General features: G+C 42.5%; 1 protein-coding gene across 3 annotated transcripts in view; it reads left to right on the top strand.

Moving 5' to 3' along the window:
* Positions 1-838: 838 nt before the first annotated feature.
* The window catches only part of TMEM196 (transmembrane protein 196), a 53,892-nt gene continuing 36,415 nt past the window's right edge, over positions 839-18,315 (top strand). For 2 of the 3 annotated variants that reach the window (XM_085851673.1, XM_085851676.1), the window contains exon 1: positions 839-1,064. In XM_085851673.1, coding sequence (XP_085707799.1) covers positions 897-1,064 — 168 coding nt within the window. In that variant the 5' untranslated portion in view covers positions 839-896. The remainder of the gene's footprint in view (positions 1,065-18,315) is intronic. The other variant, XM_085851675.1, reaches the window with a different exon arrangement.

An 18,315-nucleotide genomic window follows, 5' to 3' on the forward strand; every position in this document is an offset into this window, starting at 1 on the left:
GAATCACTTTAATAATTAAATAATTCAAGGGGCCAGATCCGGATTCAGATCTTCACCAAAATCGAATCAATTCTTCCTCGTCACACACCCAACCCCTCCACCGAGTTCCGTCCGAATCCGTCCACAACTTTTTGAGATATCATGCACACAAACGGATAGAAAGGGGGTGAAAACATAACCTCCACCTTTGGTTAACGAACATTCAACCACGAGGTCAGCACGACGTTTTCATTGATTTTTACATCAGTTACACCATTCGTGGGAATTTTACACCATTTAACTATCATTCACAGAATTCCTTGAGTCGACCAACTGACGAATGCAGCGAACGCATTCACACGACAAACGAATCCACTGGGATGCGTTGGTCAGCTGCAGGGAATGGCTGTCGTCCACATTGCTTCACAGGTAAATTGGGCAATGCATTTCCTTCCGACAATCCGAATGTTCGGTACACTTGATGTATACTGGACCTGGACGATGAAGCACGCAGCCCTCATCATGCGACCTGTCAATCCTCCGGTGCTGTGGTAGGGAGGATCAGGGCAAGGGATTGTGCGATGGGTGGGGGCGGACAGGGCGTGGTGAAACGAGGGCGTGGTGCTGGGAGGGCGTGGCGAGGGCGTGGCGAAGCGAGGGCGAGAGCGAGGGCGTAGCGTGGTGAGGGCGTGGCGAAGCGAGAGCGAGGGCGTGGCGAAGGTGTGGCGAGGCGAGGGCGTGGCGAAGCGAGAGCGAGGGCGTGGCGAAGCGAGAGCGAGGGCGAGGCGAGGGCGTAGCGAGAGCGAGGGTGAGGCGAGGGCGTGGCGAAGCGAGAGCGAGGGCGTGGCGAAGGTGTGGCGAAGCGAGGGAAGACAAGTCGCGGGGATCCACACGCTTGTGCTGCACAAGACTCCAGGATGTGCAGCACGGAGCGAGTCTCCTCGCTCATGCTCATGCTGTCTCTCGTGGAGCTGGCATGCGGTTTCGGCAGCCTCTCGCTCGGCTCGGTGGTCCTGGCGCTGGAGAGGCTTTCAGGAGAGAAGTCGCTCCCGGGCCATGCCTCTCCGGTATGGAGTGGAATCGCTGTACGTGCACCGCACCGCTCTCTGCACCTGCACCTGCACCGCGTTCCTCTCTGTAATCCCGCTTTCTGTTCTTCTCTTTCCCCAACATCGGCTTCCCTCTGGGGGGGAAAAAAAATCCGCTTCGTTTGGTGCAGTGCAGGGAATGTGAACCGGGATTGAATCGAGTACGGGCAGGTAGGTCCCCGGTCCGAGTCTGGCCGCAAATCAGCGCGTGTTTGAACCAGCCAGCATGTTGCTGGTTCGGCTCAAACTTTTTAAAAACGGTTTTAAAAAGATCGTTGCGCATTTCTCGCGCCTGGACTCTGAGATGCGCGGGGGGGACCCGTTGGTACGGAGAGACAAGCGGGCGAACCGCGCCCTTGAAGCCGAGACATCAAGAGGAGGGAAACGAAAGAGTTTGATTTATTTATACATTTTCTCTCGACTCGAACTTGTCCGGTTGACCACCACACACACCACACGTGCGCCTTCAACCCAGCAATTTTCATTCAAACAGCTTTGTTTCCTTCCAGCAAGAAAGGGGATGCTGATGCTGATGATGATTCATTCGTTCACTTTGTTTGTTTGTTTAATCTTGAAGACCTGTTTTGTTCACGAGGAAATTTCCAATGGTCAATGGGATGTGAAGGAATTGTATACAACCAGCACCTCTTCAAACTGGCTGGAGAACCAAGAGCTGGGTGTCCATTCGCCCGTTTACTGTCTATCCTGGGTTTGAATCCCGACCCGGGCTTAAACTGTCATCTCGGTGTTTCCCGGTAGTGCCATCCCTCCGACAGACGTTATACCGGGCATCAAATCTGCCCGCACGAGTTGGCACTTGGCATGGACCTCAGAGATCCCATGGTGTCCTTCGTAAAGAGTCGGAAAGATATCGCTGGCATCCTGAACAAATTTCAGATTCCTGCTCTGATTGACTGCTGGGAAGGTAATGGAAAAAGCACCCTGTATGACCCGTTTCAAGAAAGTGGTTCGGCAGCACCAGCACTCTGTGAAGAGGAGAGCACATTATCAGCACTTCTTATCCATGAAACCACAAAATGGTGCCCATTAAGCTCCATGCTACAACAGTACTACTTGTTGGAAGTGTCCAAGGTCTTACGACACAGCCTGCTATTTCATATGCTCGCAGAGTGGGATGGGGACTATTATTTGCTGATGATTTCCAGGGAGCCAGAAACGTGTCCATGGATTGATTCCTTTCCCCCACTAAATGGCCCGTCAATTTGCCAATAAAAAGCGTATCAAGCCGATGTCCTTGACTGATGATGTGGTTGGAAGTGTAGCGATACACTCCATGCCGATGAAGGCCAGTGAGCCAGAAATTCATCCATGGATCGATTCCCTTCCCAAGGGGTGGGCTGGCATTGCTAAAAACAAGCTTGGCTGACTGATACTGCAGGGAGCATTATAGTGGCTAACACTGCTTGTAGTCAGTTGGCGGTTATGTCTTTCACAGACGAGCAGGAAAAGTGCTGTAAATGTGTGTGTATGTATATGTATATGTATATGTATATGTATATGTACACACGACAGTCAAAATCTATTTTGACCAGAATTTTCAGGACCAAGGGTGCTCCAGAAAATAAATATTTCCAGGTAATGGATGTCATTGTCCTCAATGGATATATAAATAAAATGGATGTCAATGTGTTTGTTACGAGTGTGCTTGGTGTTGGCTTATTGGTTCAGGTGGTGGGTTTGGGATCGCGAGCTTGAGATCCTCGCGTCCTGAGTTCAAATCCTGCTTGGATGTTGAATTAATCCCAGGTGGGGTTGACTCTGCCTGTCATCCTTTTGATGTTGGCAAAATGAGTGCCAGCTTGCTGGTATCCTGTGTCGGAGTGGAAACCCGTCCAGGATGATTTATGCCCAATAGCCAAGGAGACTGTTTCGGCAGCACCAACGCTCTGCATGGAGTTTGGTCCGGATGGATGGATGCCATTGTGTTACAAAGCCGAATCCACCACTTCTCAAATAATGATTAATAAACAGCTATTATGCAGTTTGTATGTTGTTTTTTTATTGTAAACTAATAAACTGTTTTAAAACAAACAAATATACTGTAAGGTACTGTATAATAAAGCATTGTATTGTGTGTATCATAAGCATGTAATTGTTGAAAAATTTTGAAGAAAATGAATCTTCTGCTGTACTAACGGATAAATCCTCTATATTTATCCACCTCCAAAATGGAGAGCCTGATGTGCAGGGTCATCAGGTCTTCAGACACTTGGGCACGGGTCAAGCGGGCGGCAGCTGTAGGCCTCATTTGGAAAGTGGGAATGTTATTGTGGGAAGTGTGCTTTTGTACATTCGTAAGCATTAAATTGTAGAATTTTGAATGTACTGTATTAGTGCGGCAACTTAGCATAACAATTGTGCATTTTGTGAGGAAAGCACCAAATTTGGCACACTAGTAGCCTATCATATTATGAACAGATTTGGATATTGGGCCATCTCAAAATTTTTGATGGCAGTGGAAAATGGCTGCTACAGTCATCAGCGGCTGAATTTGAGATGGCCCAATATCCAAATCTGTTCATAATGCGATAGGCTACTAGTGTGGCAAATTTGGTGCTTTCCTCACAAAATGCACAATTGTTATGCTATATTTAGCTAAGTTGCCCCACTATATGTTTATATATCGCCAAGACCTGTACAAGTAAATGTTATAAAAATGAAATGTAAATTGCTGAAGCACAAGGTTGTTAGTGCAGTTTTGATGACTGTATTCCATCATCGTTTTCCCCACAGACACTTAATCTCATTTGCAAATAAAAAATGACAGCAATTGAACGTATTTAGTAACAGTTACATCACTCTCGCCTGGTGTTGGCTTCGTGGTTCGGGTGGCAGCTTGGAATCCTAGGGTCCTGAGTTCAAGCCCCGTTGGGCCGCTGAATTCAAATACACCAGGAGGTTGGCTCAGCCTGTAATCCTTCCGAGGTCGGCAAAATGAGCACCAGTGTACTGGTAAGGGGGACACTGCATCAGCGGCATCGCCGCGTCACAACCAATGATGCAACCAGCAGCCACAGGCTGCGAGAGAGAGAGAGAGAGAGAGAGAGAGAGACAGACAGACAGACAGACAGACAGACAGACAGACAGACAGACAGACAGACAGACAGACAGACACAGACATATCACCCCCATGTGATGAGTCCCATGACGCCATTGCAGGGGTTCCGGCTGTTGCTTGGACTTATTGACGGTATACTGTTGCTTTGATGGAAGCTCACACACTTGCGCTGCGTGCCGCCTTTCCTTTTCAAATGTTGTTCGCAGTACTGAAAATAAATGGAACAAATGGTGTTCCGGGAAGGTATGAAACAGGACCGAGTCAAAAACGGAACGATCCCGAAAAATATGGGACCCCTGGTCAGCCTACCTGTGTGATGCGAAATCGCTATGATTGAGGAGTTTTTTTTTTTGTGTTTTTTTTTTCCAATAACTCCACTTTTTGCTGGATGTTTAACACATAAGTCTGCCATATCGCGCCACCACTTTATTTCCCTGCACACATCATCTTGGCTCGAACCCTTTCACTCCTCTTGCTAGATAATGGTCTTTTATTGGTTCACGAGTCAGTAAGTGACCACTATATTCGTTATGTGTGTGTGTCTGCCTGTCTGTCCCGAGCATAGCTCCGTGGGTTTTGATCTGATCTTGATAAAATTTTGGTGGGAGGTTTATATCATGATCTAGTTGTGTTTTCCGGAGAATGGGCATGCTGCGCCCATTATGGGCGGAACCACGCCCAAAAAACATGTGTTTTTAGGGGGTAGCCCATTTCAAGTTACATCTTCTCTGAGGGGGTTTGTCGAATCTGGCAGGGGTTTCGGTATTTGGTTAGCCCAATGGCACCTGCATAGCCCCACGGAGCTCGGTTTTTCATTTTCGTCCCAAGGTCAAGGTCACAAGGTCACGAACTTAGAAAATGTCAAAAAAAATCAATAAATTGGGCATCGAGCTCCTAGGGTTTTCAACTGTTTCGAATGAAAGTTGGTATACAAGTAGTGCTCTTCGACTACTACAACTTTCATCATTTACGTTTTTCCCGATTCCGCCAGTTTTCCGGTGGCGTCCCCTCGAAGGTCAAAAAATAAAAAAGGCGAACCGTGTACATTGCTCGTGAACCATCGCTGTCTCCAGACTTGTCATTCTTGCGGTTGTTATAGCGAACGCAGTGAGCTTCATACTTAACGCATGCACATGAGAGAATAGGAAAAAAACAAAGAAAATAAAAATAAAAAAACGCAACACCAACAACACAATACCCCTGACGATTTGGAATCCGTGTCATTGGCTATGACCTTTTGCTTCTGGTTGTTTTTAAACGCTGTGCGGTGTATAAACACGATCGGGTTTTATTTCTATCTTGTGAATATTACTTAATGCGTGCACATGAGAGAATAGGAAACAACAAAAACAACACAATACCCTGCCAATTGTGAATCTGTGCCGTTGGCTATGACCCTTTTGCTTCCGGTTTTTTTTTTTTGCTTCTGGTTTTTTTTTTGTTTCCGGTTTTTGTCATGGGGAATGATGCATGCCGGGAGATAAAGGCATCGTAATATCAGACATGGTGTATATTGATTTTAATAAAGATATCTCCCGCATCACCAAAAAGTAATTTTTAATCGTGATTTACATTATTTGATCGCTGATCCCGAATCCAGGCCGAAGTAACCGGAAATTGCGTATACAGTTGTGAACAAGTTATAGGTAAAGTCAGAAGCGAATGTAAGAAGAATTCCATATTCAATCTCGTATTTATTTTTTTAGATGAGATCCTGTTCTCGGCGGTGTAGTTGTTGTTGTGAAGATAATGTTGAGGTAATATTAATTTTTTTAGATGAGATCCTGTTCTCGGCGGTGTAGTTGTTGTGAAGATAATGTTGAGGTAATATTAATTTTTTTAGATGAGATCTTGTTCTCGGCGGTGTAGTTGTTGTGAAGGTAATGTTGAGGTATAATGTTGAGATAATATTAATTTTTTAGATGAGATCTTGTTCTCGGCGGTGTAGTTGTTGTGAAGGTAATGTTGAGGTATAATGTTGAGGTAATATTAATTTTTTTCGATGAGATCCTGTTCTCGGCGGTGGAGTTGTTGTTGTGAAGGTAATATTGAGGTATAATGTTGAGGTAATATTAATTTTTTTCGATGAGATCTTGTTCTCGGCGGTGGAGTTGTTGTTGTGAAGGTAATATTGAGGGAAAATGTTGAGGTAATATTAATTTTTTTTAGATGAGATCCTGTTCTCGGCAGTGTAGTTGTTGTTGTGTAGATAAAGTTGATGTAATATTAATTTTTTTAGATGAGATCCTGTTCTAGGTGGTGTAGTTGTTGTTGTGAAGGTAATGTTGAGGGATAATGTTGAGGTAATATTAATTTTTTTAGATGAGATCCTGTTTTCGGCAGTGTAGTTGTTGTTGTGAAGATAAAGTTGAGGTAATATTAATTTTTTTAGAGAGATCCTGTTCTAGGTGGTGTAGTTGTTGTTGTGAAGGTAATATTGAGGTATAATGTTGAGGTAATATTAATTTTTTTAGATGAGATCCTGTTCTAGGTGGTGTAGTTGTTGTTGTGAAGGTAATGTTGAGGGATAATGTTGAGGTAATATTAATTTTTTTAGATGAGATCCTGTTCTCGGCAGTGTAGTTGTTGTTGTGAAGATAAAGTTGAGGTAATATTAATTTTTTTAGAGAGATCCTGTTCTAGGTGGTGTAGTTGTTGTTGTGAAGGTAATATTGAGGTATAATGTTGAGGTAATATTAATTTTTTTAGATGAGATCCTGTTCTAGGCGGTGTAGTTGTTGTTGTGAAGGTAATGTTGAGGTAATATTAATTTTTTTGGATGAGATCCTGTTCTAGGCGGTGTAGTTGTTGTTGTGAAGCTAATGTTGAGGTAATATTAATTTTTTTAGATGAGATCCTGTTCTAGGCGGTGTAGTTGTTGTTGTGAAGATAAAGTTGAGGTAATATTTATTTTTTTAGATGAGATCCTGTTCTAGGTGGTGTAGTTGTTGTTGTGAAGGTAATGTTGAGGGATAATGTTGAGGTAATATTAATTTTTTTAGATGAGATCCTGTTCTCGGCAGTGTAGTTGTTGTGTAGATAAAGTTGAGGTAATATTAATTTTTTTAGATGAGATCCTGTTCTAGGTGGTGTAGTTGTTGTTGTGAAGGTAATGTTGAGGGATAATATTGAGGTAATATTAATTTTTTTAGATGAGATCCTGTTCTAGGTGGTGTAGTTGTTGTTGTGAAGGTAATGTTGAGGGATAACGTTGAGGTAATATTAATTTTTTTAGATGAGATCCTGTTCTCGGCAGTGTAGTTGTTGTTGTGAAGATAAAGTTGAGGTAATATTAATTTTTTTAGAGAGATCCTGTTCTAGGTGGTGTAGTTGTTGTTGTGAAGGTAATATTGAGGTATAATGTTGAGGTAATATTAATTTTTTTAGATGAGATCCTGTTCTAGGCGGTGTAGTTGTTGTTGTGAAGGTAATGTTGAGGTAATATTAATTTTTTTGGATGAGATCCTGTTCTAGGCGGTGTAGTTGTTGTTGTGAAGCTAATGTTGAGGTAATATTAATTTTTTTTAGATGAGATCCTGTTCTTGGCGGTGTAGTTGTTGTTGTGAAGCTTATGTTGAGGTAATATTAATTTTTTTTAGATGAGATCCTGTTCTCGGCAGTGTAGTTGTTGTGTAGATAAAGTTGAGGTAATATTAATTTTTTTAGATGAGATCCTGTTCTAGGTGGTGTAGTTGTTGTTGTGAAGGTAATGTTGAGGGATAATGTTGAGGTAATATTAATTTTTTGAGATGAGATCCTGTTCTCGGCAGTGTCGTTGTCGTTGTGAAGGTAATGTTGAGGTAATATTTTTTTTTTAGATGAGATCCTGTTCTAGGCGGTGTAGTTGTCGTTGTGCAGGTAATGTTGAGGTATAATGTTGAGGTAATATTAATTTTTTAGATGAGATCCTGTTCTAGGTGGTGTAGTTGTTGTTGTGAAGGTAATGTTGAGGTATAATGTTGAGGTAATATTAATTTTTTAGATGAGATCCTGTTCTCGGCAGTGTAGTTGTTGTGAAGGTAATGTTGAGGATAAAGTTGAGGTAATATTAATTTTTTAGATGAGATCCTGTTCTAGGTGGTGTAGTTGTTGTTGTGAAGGTAATATTGAGGTATAATGTTGAGGTAATATTAATTTTTTTAGATGAGATCCTGTTCTAGGCGGTGTAGTTGTTGTTGTGAAGGTAATGTTGAGGTAATATTAATTTTTTTGGATGAGATCCTGTTCTAGAAAGTGTAGTTGTTGTTGTGAAGCTAATGTTGAGGTAATATTAATTTTTTTAGATGAGATCCTGTTCTAGGCGGTGTAGTTGTTGTTGTGAAGATAAAGTTGAGGTAATATTTATTTTTTTAGATGAGATCCTGTTCTAGGTGGTGTAGTTGTTGTTGTGAAGGTAATGTTGAGGGATAATGTTGAGGTAATATTAATTTTTTTAGATGAGATCCTGTTCTCGGCAGTGTAGTTGTTGTTGTGAAGATAAAGTTGAGGTAATATTAATTTTTTTAGAGAGATCCTGTTCTAGGTGGTGTAGTTGTTGTTGTGAAGGTAATATTGAGGTATAATGTTGAGGTAATATTAATTTTTTTAGATGAGATCCTGTTCTAGGCGGTGTAGTTGTTGTTGTGAAGGTAATGTTGAGGTAATATTAATTTTTTTGGATGAGATCCTGTTCTAGGCGGTGTAGTTGTTGTTGTGAAGCTAATGTTGAGGTAATATTAATTTTTTTAGATGAGATCCTGTTCTAGGCGGTGTAGTTGTTGTTGTGAAGATAAAGTTGAGGTAATATTTATTTTTTTAGATGAGATCCTGTTCTCGGCAGTGTAGTTGTTGTTGTGAAGGTAATGTTGAGGTAATATTAATTTTTTTAGATGAGATCCTGTTCTTGGCGGTGTAGTTGTTGTTGTGAAGCTTATGTTGAGGTAATATTTATTTTTTTCGATGAGATCCTGTTCTCGGCGGTGTAGTTGTTGTGAAGGTAATGTTGAGGTAATATTAATTTTTTTAGATGAGATCCTGTTCTTGGCGGTGTAGTTGTTGTTGTGAAGCTTATGTTGAGGTAATATTAATTTTTTTAGATGAGATCTTGTTCTCGGCGGTGGAGTTGTTGTTGTGAAGGTAATATTGAGGTATAATGTTGAGGTAATATTAAGTTTTTTTTAGATGAGATCCTGTTCTCGGCAGTGTAGTTGTTGTTGTGAAGGTAATGTTGAGGTAATATTATTTTTTTTAGATGAGATACTGTTCTTGGCGGTGTAGTTGTTGTGAAGGTAATGTTGAGGTAATATTAATTTTTTTAGATGAGATCCTGTTCTAGGCGGTGTAGTTGTTGTTGTGAAGGTAATGTTGAGGTAATATTTATTTTTTTCGATGAGATCCTGTTCTAGGCGGTGTAGTTGTTGTTGTGAAGGTAATGTTGAGGTAATATTAATTTTTTTAGATGAGATCCTGTTCTTGGCGGTGTAGTTGTTGTTGTGAAGGGAAAGTTGAGGTAATATTTATTTTTTTAGATGAGATCCTGTGAACGGCGGTGTAGTTGTTGTGAAGGTAATGTTGAGGTAACATTAATTTTTTTAGATGAGATCCTGTTCTTGGTTGTGTAGTTGTTGTTGTGAAGCTAATGTTGAGGTAATATTAATTTTTTTTCGATGAGATCCTGTTCTCGGCAGTGGAGTTGTTGTTGTGAAGGTAATATTGAGGTATAATGTTGAGGTAATATTAATTTTTTTAGATGAGATCCTGTTCTCGGCAGTGGAGTTGTTGTTGTGAAGGTAATGGTGAGGTAATATTTATTTTTTTAGATGAGATCCTGTTCTCGGCGGTGTAGTTGTTGTTGTGAAGGTAATATTGAGGTAATATTAATTTTTTAGATGAGATCCTGTTCTCGGCGGTGTAGTTGTTGTTGTGAAGGTAATATTGAGGTAATATTAATTTTTTAGATGTGATCCTGTTCTCGGCGGTGTAGTTGTTTTTGTGAAGGTTATGTTGAGGTAATATTTATTTTTTCATTGCAAAAGACTTTACTCTGATATATATATATATATATATATATATATATATATATATATATATATATATATATATATATATATATATATATATGTGTGTGTGTGTGTATATATATATATATATATATATATATATATATATATATATATATATATATATATATATATATATATATATATATATATATTTAAGAAGCGAATGTAACAAGAATTCTACGTTCGCTTCTCGGCTTTGCCTATTCCATATTAATCACCACCATCACGAGTAACCATAATGTACATGTCAAAGTAGCCGGATTTCTCCATCCATCCGTTCCTCTGTCTGTCAAGCTCTTTTCGCTGGGACGGCGTTCCGTCTCGCATTGGGCAAGGCCTCACTTCACTGACGCCGGTTGAACACCATAACCCATGTAATTTGATGATGTAACGTCCGTTGTCCATGGGCTGAATGACAGACGCTGGGCGTCGGAATGGCGTATTTCGTATAATAAAACGGCGGTGTAGTAAGATGGTGTTGCGTCTGGGATGTCATTACGCCGTTACTTCTCATGTTAAGCCGGGCCTTTACGGTGGTGTATTTTTCTCGACTCCTTGACAATTGCATGTTGCAACTTGAAAAAAAACAGTGCCAACATCTGATCCCCGGGAACAAAAAACGAATTCATAGTATTGGTTTTTTGGCTTTCAAAAATTGAGAAACTATTGATATAATCGATGAGCCATGCCAAATAACGTTTGATAACGAAAATGTCAACGGTCACATGGTTTAGCAGCCATTTTGGATTGAAGGAAAAACTTTAACCTTTTTTTTTCTGCCACAGAACGTGACTGATGATGTCAATGGTGGCAAATTACGCTCCCCGTGTGGAGTCGATGACATCCGCCATGTGTCATTTATTTTTGTTGAGCCGTTTCAGAGAAAACAAATGTTAAAAGTTTTTCCTTCAATCCAATATGGCTGTCAAACCACATGACCGATGACGTCATTGATATCAATATATGCACCAAGGGTCGTGCGTGGATCATGGCTGAATGTGCTTTTCTTTAATCTCCTTCCGGAAATTTCCTTGAAGAGTTTATATTGGCATCCTTGCAAAGCCTGGTGTTGGCTCGGTGGTTATGGTGGCTGGCTTGGGATCTTAGGGTCCTGAGTTTAAGTTCTGTTGTTCACTGAATTAACATCAGGTGGGGTTGACTCAGCCTGTTATCCTTCTGAGGTTGGTGAAATGAGTACCAGTGTGCTGGTATAGGTGCACAGCATCAGCAGCCCTGCTGTGCCCAACAAAATGACAGCTACCTGGCAGCCAAGCTTGTCATACAGAAGAAGAAGAAAAAGAAGAAGTGTATTTGATTGTGCGCTGAATAATTTTTCTGCTGGGATATTATTGATTTGGTTCATAATTCTGAAGACTTATAATATGTTGGCTCTCTTCTTCCTACATTTTAAAGTTGGGATATTTGGGGCTTTTGTCTTTCTCAGTATCTACAATCCTTCATTTGGTTGACTACAAGTTTTGTTACTCTTCTTTGCACCTTCGCCAATGTTTCCTCATCTTTCTTTCAGAGAGGAATTCCAAAGTGGTGAATGGTATTCTAACATGGATCTTACCAATGACTTGTAACTAATGATAAAAATTTATTTATTTATTGTATACACTGTCGAGGCTCAGATAACAGCTAACACACAGAACATACAACAAGGGGAGCAGGAGACAAGAGGGGTGGGAGAGGGAAGAACAAACAGTGGGGAACACAGACATGAGGAGATCTGTGGAAGGGAGAGGGATGGGGCAGGATACACGGGTTAAACAAGATGGACACTACTGGGACTTTCAGGTCCTTGCACAACAGGGATTTTCAGGAAGGAAAGCAGGGCATTTGAAGCAGGTGGGTTTGGGGTTGATTAGCGGGGGTAGAAAAGATCGTGGTTTTGGACGGGGGAAGATAAGAGATGGTGGTTTACAGCTGTTTTGAAGATCTGGAGGGAAGAGTGGGATTGCAGAGAGTGTGGGAGTTTGTTCCAAAGGTGGGAAAAAAGAGGAATGAAAGAGTGAAGGTGAACAGTGAATCTTGATTTTGGTAGTTTTACTAGAAGGGGGATTCTGGCAAACCTTGAGCCCCCTGCGGAAATATGGTGATGGGGAGGGGGGGGGTATCTCAGACAGAGTAGGGACGGGGGGGGGGGCGAGGCCAGAGAGGAGATGTTAGAAGACAGAAAGACCACTGACCTGCCTGCGGTGAGAGAGTGAGAGACCCAAAGACTCAGCCTCATCGTGGGAGATACCAATGATCCTAAATGCCTTGGTTTCTACAGCCTTAAGCTGAGAAAGGTGAGAGGTGGGATAACCTTTTTAGCTCGCCTGTTCGAAGAACAGAGAGCTATAGCGATACCCCCGGCGTGAGCGTGAAAATGTTAAAAGTTTTTGGTGCAAGTTATTTTTTCCTTTCTAATGTTTTTATCTACCACACTATTTTTTATACACCCGATATATATATATATATATATATATATATATATATATATATATATATATATATATATATATATATATATATATATACATATATATATATATATATATATATATATATATATATATATATATATATATATATATATATATATATACATGAGCCTGGTGTTCGCGCAGTGGTTAGGGCAGCGGCTTGGGATCCAAGAGGTCCTGAGTTCAAGCCCCGTTGGGCCTCTGAATTAATACACCAGGGGGTTGACTCAGCCTGTCATCCTCCCGAGGTCGGCGAAATGAGTACCAGTGTACTGGGCCGGTGTATACCCCGGTTAAAATAGGTGTACCAGGTCCCTGTGTCGTAAGAGGCGACCAGGGTTGCGTCAGGAAGGGCATCCGGCGTAAAACATGTGCCAAATCACTATGCGGATCATACGGATGATCCGCTGTGGCGACCCCTAACGGGAGCAGCCGAAAAAAGAAGATATATATATATATATATATATATATATATATATATATATATATATATATATATATATATATATATATATATATATATATATATATATATATCCTGTTCGTCCGTTCGTCCGTCTTTCTGTTTGTCCGTCCGTTCCTGTCCGCACTCTAACTCCCAAAGTTTTCAACTTTCACGTTTCATATTTGGTACATAGGTACAGACTGTGGAGACGGTGTGTGGCGACATACATTTGTTATCTAAAGTGGTTGCCATGGCAACCAGGATGCTGTTTGCCATGTAGTCGCACAATTCTGTATATACCTTCTTGTTCGGGTGTATATTGTGCTCACTTGTGCTCTTGTTACTGATTACAATATACAAATACATATATTGCTTTAAAATTATTTGTATCAGACTTCACTGCAATGCTTTATAAAAAAATATTAATTATTAGACGAGTCTTTTAAAAACGATAAATGTATAAACAGGCGAGCATTGGGTGTCTTTGACACCAACTCTCTGGTTATGTAATGCTGTGTTGTTGGCTGATTTCCAAGCAGATAGAAGATGACCTATGGTAAATGACAGGGTGGAAAGGGCAGAGAGGAAGTGCAAGAGCAGCAGAGCAGGTTTTTATGACACGCGAGCCGATACCGTCCGGTCCAGTTTCAGGGTTAGAGGCCCCTTAGTGGGCACACACTTGTTGTTGGCCTCGTGGAATGGTCTGAGATTGCCTTCGGTTGGATTTGCCTTCCAGGAGGAGAATGCAAGTTATTTTAAAGCAACTGCCTCACCACAGGATTCAGAGTACCAAGAGTGGGAGGATGGGTAGGACAACTGAAGACGAGATGTGATGAATCTGTGCATAAAAGACAGCAAGTTTCTGTGGAAGAATTCCCAGGCTGAATGAATATCAGGGGTGGTGCCGGTGGATATCGGAAACCAGTCTGGAAATGTGATGGCTGCTTACAGTCCCTGCCAGTTTACTTGAGTGAACTACCAGACTCACCAGCTCAGAGGTTGTTCTCTGAAAATGGCCAGAGAGATGTTGACCTTCACTAGCACATGATCAGATGAGCCAATTGGGGCAGAGGACGAGCAAGATACATTGGCAGGGAAGTTGGTAATCACCACATCCAGGAGGGAAGATTTGCCATTGGGAGAAATCGGGTGGAAAAGTTCACAGATCGAGTCATACCCATGGAGTCACAGAAGTCCTTTGCAGAAGTGCCATGGCTGGTGAGAGAGGTACCAACACCTAGCATGGTGACAATTGAAGTCACCACATATGAGAAATTTGAGAGTTGGGATGAGTGATTAGAAGTTGGTCCATGTCATCCAAGAGAGAGATTTAGATGTAGTCATCACTGTTGGGTGGATGGTACAACACACAGACAAATAGTAGGTGGGAGCAGAGGGAAAGTCACAGCCAGATGTATTATTGGGGTTTGGGAGGTGTAAGAGCAGTACATGGAGAGTGAGAAATTGAGTTTTTGATGTAAAGAGCGACTCCGCCGCCAGGATGGGGTTCAGGTCGATCAAACCAGAGGAGCCAATAGTCAGGGAGAGCAACTTAGGAGTCAGGGACATCTTGTGGGAGGAAGGATTCAGTTAAGCAGATGATGTCTGGTTTTATCAGCAGTGGCCTGGATTGAGAGATCTGTCAGGTTGGAATGGAGGCCCCGGATGTTTGAGGTCCATATGGTTAGGGACTGGGGGAGAGGAGCTGCTGATAGGACATAGGGATATAGAAAGGAGCAAGGAGAGGGGGAAAGCTAATTAGCTGCAGCAAAAGCTAATTACGTACTTGGAGTTATTATGAGATTCCTCAAGTACGTGGACAAAATTCCTTTAGTTCTCTCATTTCCTCTTCCTGTCCAGGCTGGAGTTCCTCAAGGCAGCGTTCTGGGCCCTGTTCTTTTTTCTGGTTTTCATCAATGATCTCTCTGGAAAATCCTCTTTATCTCTTTGCTGATGACTCCACCCTCTGCCGTACCATCTGTCATCCCTCAGACCGGCAAGCAGTAGCCTCTTCACTCTCTGCAGATCTGGATAAAATCACAAGCTGGTCCAATACATGGAACATGTCTTTCAACCCTAACAAATTCCACACTTTCACTATGTCTCTCCGAAAGGACCATCTGGAACCCCCCCACCCCCCTCCCAATCTATTTTCTCAACAATCTTCTGGAAGAAGTCCTATCTGCCATGATCTTTCCTGGAAAGCCACATTTCCAAGCTGGCCTCCAAAGCCAGTTGCCAACTGGGAATCTTCCGTCGTGCGAAGTCTTTCCTTGGCCCACTTGAGCTCCTGACCACATACAAAGCTTTCGTCCGCAGCCTGATGGAGTACTGCTGTCTCCTCTGGGCTGGCTCCCCTGCCTCACATCTTGCTCAGCTTGACGCTGTGGAAACAAATGCCTTCAATATCAATGGTATCTCTCACGGTGAAGCTGAGTGTATGGGCCTATCACTTCACCATCACAGAGAGGTCGGTGGTCTGTCTTCTTCCACCTCATTTCTGGACTTGCATCCTCTGCTCTCTCTCCGTGATATGCCTGGTGTTGGCTTAATGGTTTGGGTGGTGGGATTTGGATCCGAGGGTCCTGAGTTAAATCCCACTCGGCTGTTGAATTAATACCAGGTGGGGTTAACTCGGCCTGTCATCCTTCCGAGGTCAGCAAAATGAGTGCCAGCATGCTGGTATACTGTGTCGGAGCAGCAAACCGTCCAGGATTGTGCCCAATAGCCAAGGAGACTGCTTCGGCAGCACCAATGCTCTGCACAGAGTATGGTCCCAATCTCCTCCTCCTCTCTCCGTGCTTTGTCACCCCCAGATATCTGCAGGACACACAAAGTCCACCAGCAACCCCTTCCGAGTGAAAATGCCTAAATCCAGAACCACTGCTCACCTCCATTCATTTATTTGTCTTTTTTTTTTTTACCACCTGGGGAACCATATTCCATTCTCTCTTCAATCCCATTCTTCCTTCCAGGTCTTCAAGACAGCTGTTCACCACCATCCCAAGTCACCCCCCATCCAGAGTTATGATATTTTCTGCACTGTTAAACCACCCCACACCCCATCCTTCCCCAAAATTTTGCTTTTGTATCCATATTGTCCTCCCTTTGCATTCTCCCTTACCCCAAGTCATTACCTGCATCCCTTGTTTGTCAATCTCCATCTACTTTCTCCCTCCTCCCTGCTGTTAGTGTTTTCCCCTTTCTCCTGCTGTTCCCTTTGTTGTGTTGTGTTCTGATTTTGTTTTGTGTCAAAGCTCTTCCACGAGCCGAGAGCATGTACATATGGATGTATTAAATAAATAAAACCCATGAGCAAGCTAAATTTCAGTGTTGGGTCAAAAATTATTCCAATATCTTTTTACTCCAGGGTTTGCATGAAGGTATTATCCATGATGAACTCAGCATTTGGCATCTTCTGCCCTTTATGCATTTGTCACCTTGTACTTTGAGTGATTGAAGGGCAATTGCTACATCTTGGAACATTCAAAAAGACCGTCCAAATCTCTTTGCAACCTCTCTGTATTTGATTGGTTTTTGATAGGAACAAAGGCCTTGATGTTGGCAGCAAAGATTGCTCTGTCAGAATTGACACAGTTTGGTCGGTCATTGATGAATATCAGAAATAGGATTGGTCTGAGCACTGATCCTTAGGGAATTGCACTGGTCACATTCCTCCAAGTAGAGCACAGTATTCTCCTTCCATTCCAACTCTTTGGATTCTATTTGTCAGCAGTGCTTTTATCCATTCTGGAATATGACCTCTGATACCATAATTGAAGACTTTTCTGAGTAGTCTCTCATGGGAAACGGTGTCAAAAGCCTTTTGGAAGCCCATGTAGATGTGTCAAAGGGCATGTCATCATCCCTGAGGTTAGTCCAGTTCTCCATCACTTTGAGGAGCTGAGTCGTACACGATCTGCCCCCTATGAATCCATGTTGGCTGTCTGTGAATAAACGATTATCTTCCATGTGTTGACCAAGAGCATCCCTCAGTATCTTTCTCATGAGCTTTCCTGGTCAAGATTACAGGAAGCTAATTGCCTCACTTAGTGATCCAACGACGTATCGACTCTCCTTCAGGTGACACTTGTTTAAGTGCATCCTCGTGTTTAAGTGAACTGTTGTACTTGTTTGGACCACCTACGTTTATGATATTTCGGCAGTGCTTTGATAACTCCAAAATGTATTCCAGACCTGCAATTGTTCCTGGAATCCTCCAGCTTAATGTAGAGGGCTTCACTCCTGTAAATCGGGAGCTGTACAGTACTTTATCATATAGCTACTGCCTTGTTGTTACAAGAAATGCATTTTTTGTGATGAGGATAAAGTGAGAATTCCAGTTTACAAACTCCATGCATTCAGAGGAAGCTTCCACCATGGAACTTCCACTGATGTTTGACCTACTGCACACGACTGTCCAGTGGTTACCGCATCTACAACACATAAATAATAAAATATACGGTGACGTGTTATCAAAGTAAAAGGCTTACACATAAATGTATATTGTTGCGAATTCGTGCCCGCCGGCGTGCAATCGGCCACGTGACTCGAATTGCGGCACGTCGCCCACCGGACGGACAATTCTGTCGTGACCCTCTCGGACTAACGCCGGGAGCTAGTCACGGGTGGGCCTTTCGGCATCACCACGATCGTGCCAATTGGCCACCCGCGTGGGATAGGGTTGTTCGCCAAACTCGACCTACCTAAGTGCCCACGCGGATGGTAGACCGGGCGATCGCACCTCGCTGCAGGTAGACTCCGGACACGGGCCGCTTAAGCGATCCGTTCCGTACTATCGGGATAACCGAGCTGTGTTATCGTCGGCCTCGACGGTTCCGATTAATTATCGGGCGTATTAAGCCCACTTCGAACCCGTTACGTGAAGCAAGATGGAGATTCAACAAAGGGAAGGACGCAGCGAAACGGGGAACAAGTTCACACAAGCACTTTATGCACACAGATACAGAGCACACATATACAACCAAACAGAATCAGAAACGCACATATATCAATTTAAAACAACAACAACAACAATGCAGAGCTACGACCGAATACGCGAACACACTGCAACAATTAAAACAATACTACTTGACGGACGGCGCCACCCACAGACATTTACACAAAAAGCGAAGGAAAAGGAAAAAGAAGTCGCGACTTCCCTTTTCGTGGCCGGTGAGCCCCTCTCCCACGACCGTCAGCGTGGTCGCGC

The sequence above is a fragment of the Eptatretus burgeri genome, chromosome 13 (genome assembly GCF_056783735.1).
Source record: "Eptatretus burgeri isolate ZD-2024b chromosome 13, Ebu_testis_v1, whole genome shotgun sequence".
Lineage (NCBI taxonomy): Eukaryota > Metazoa > Chordata > Myxini > Myxiniformes > Myxinidae > Eptatretus > Eptatretus burgeri.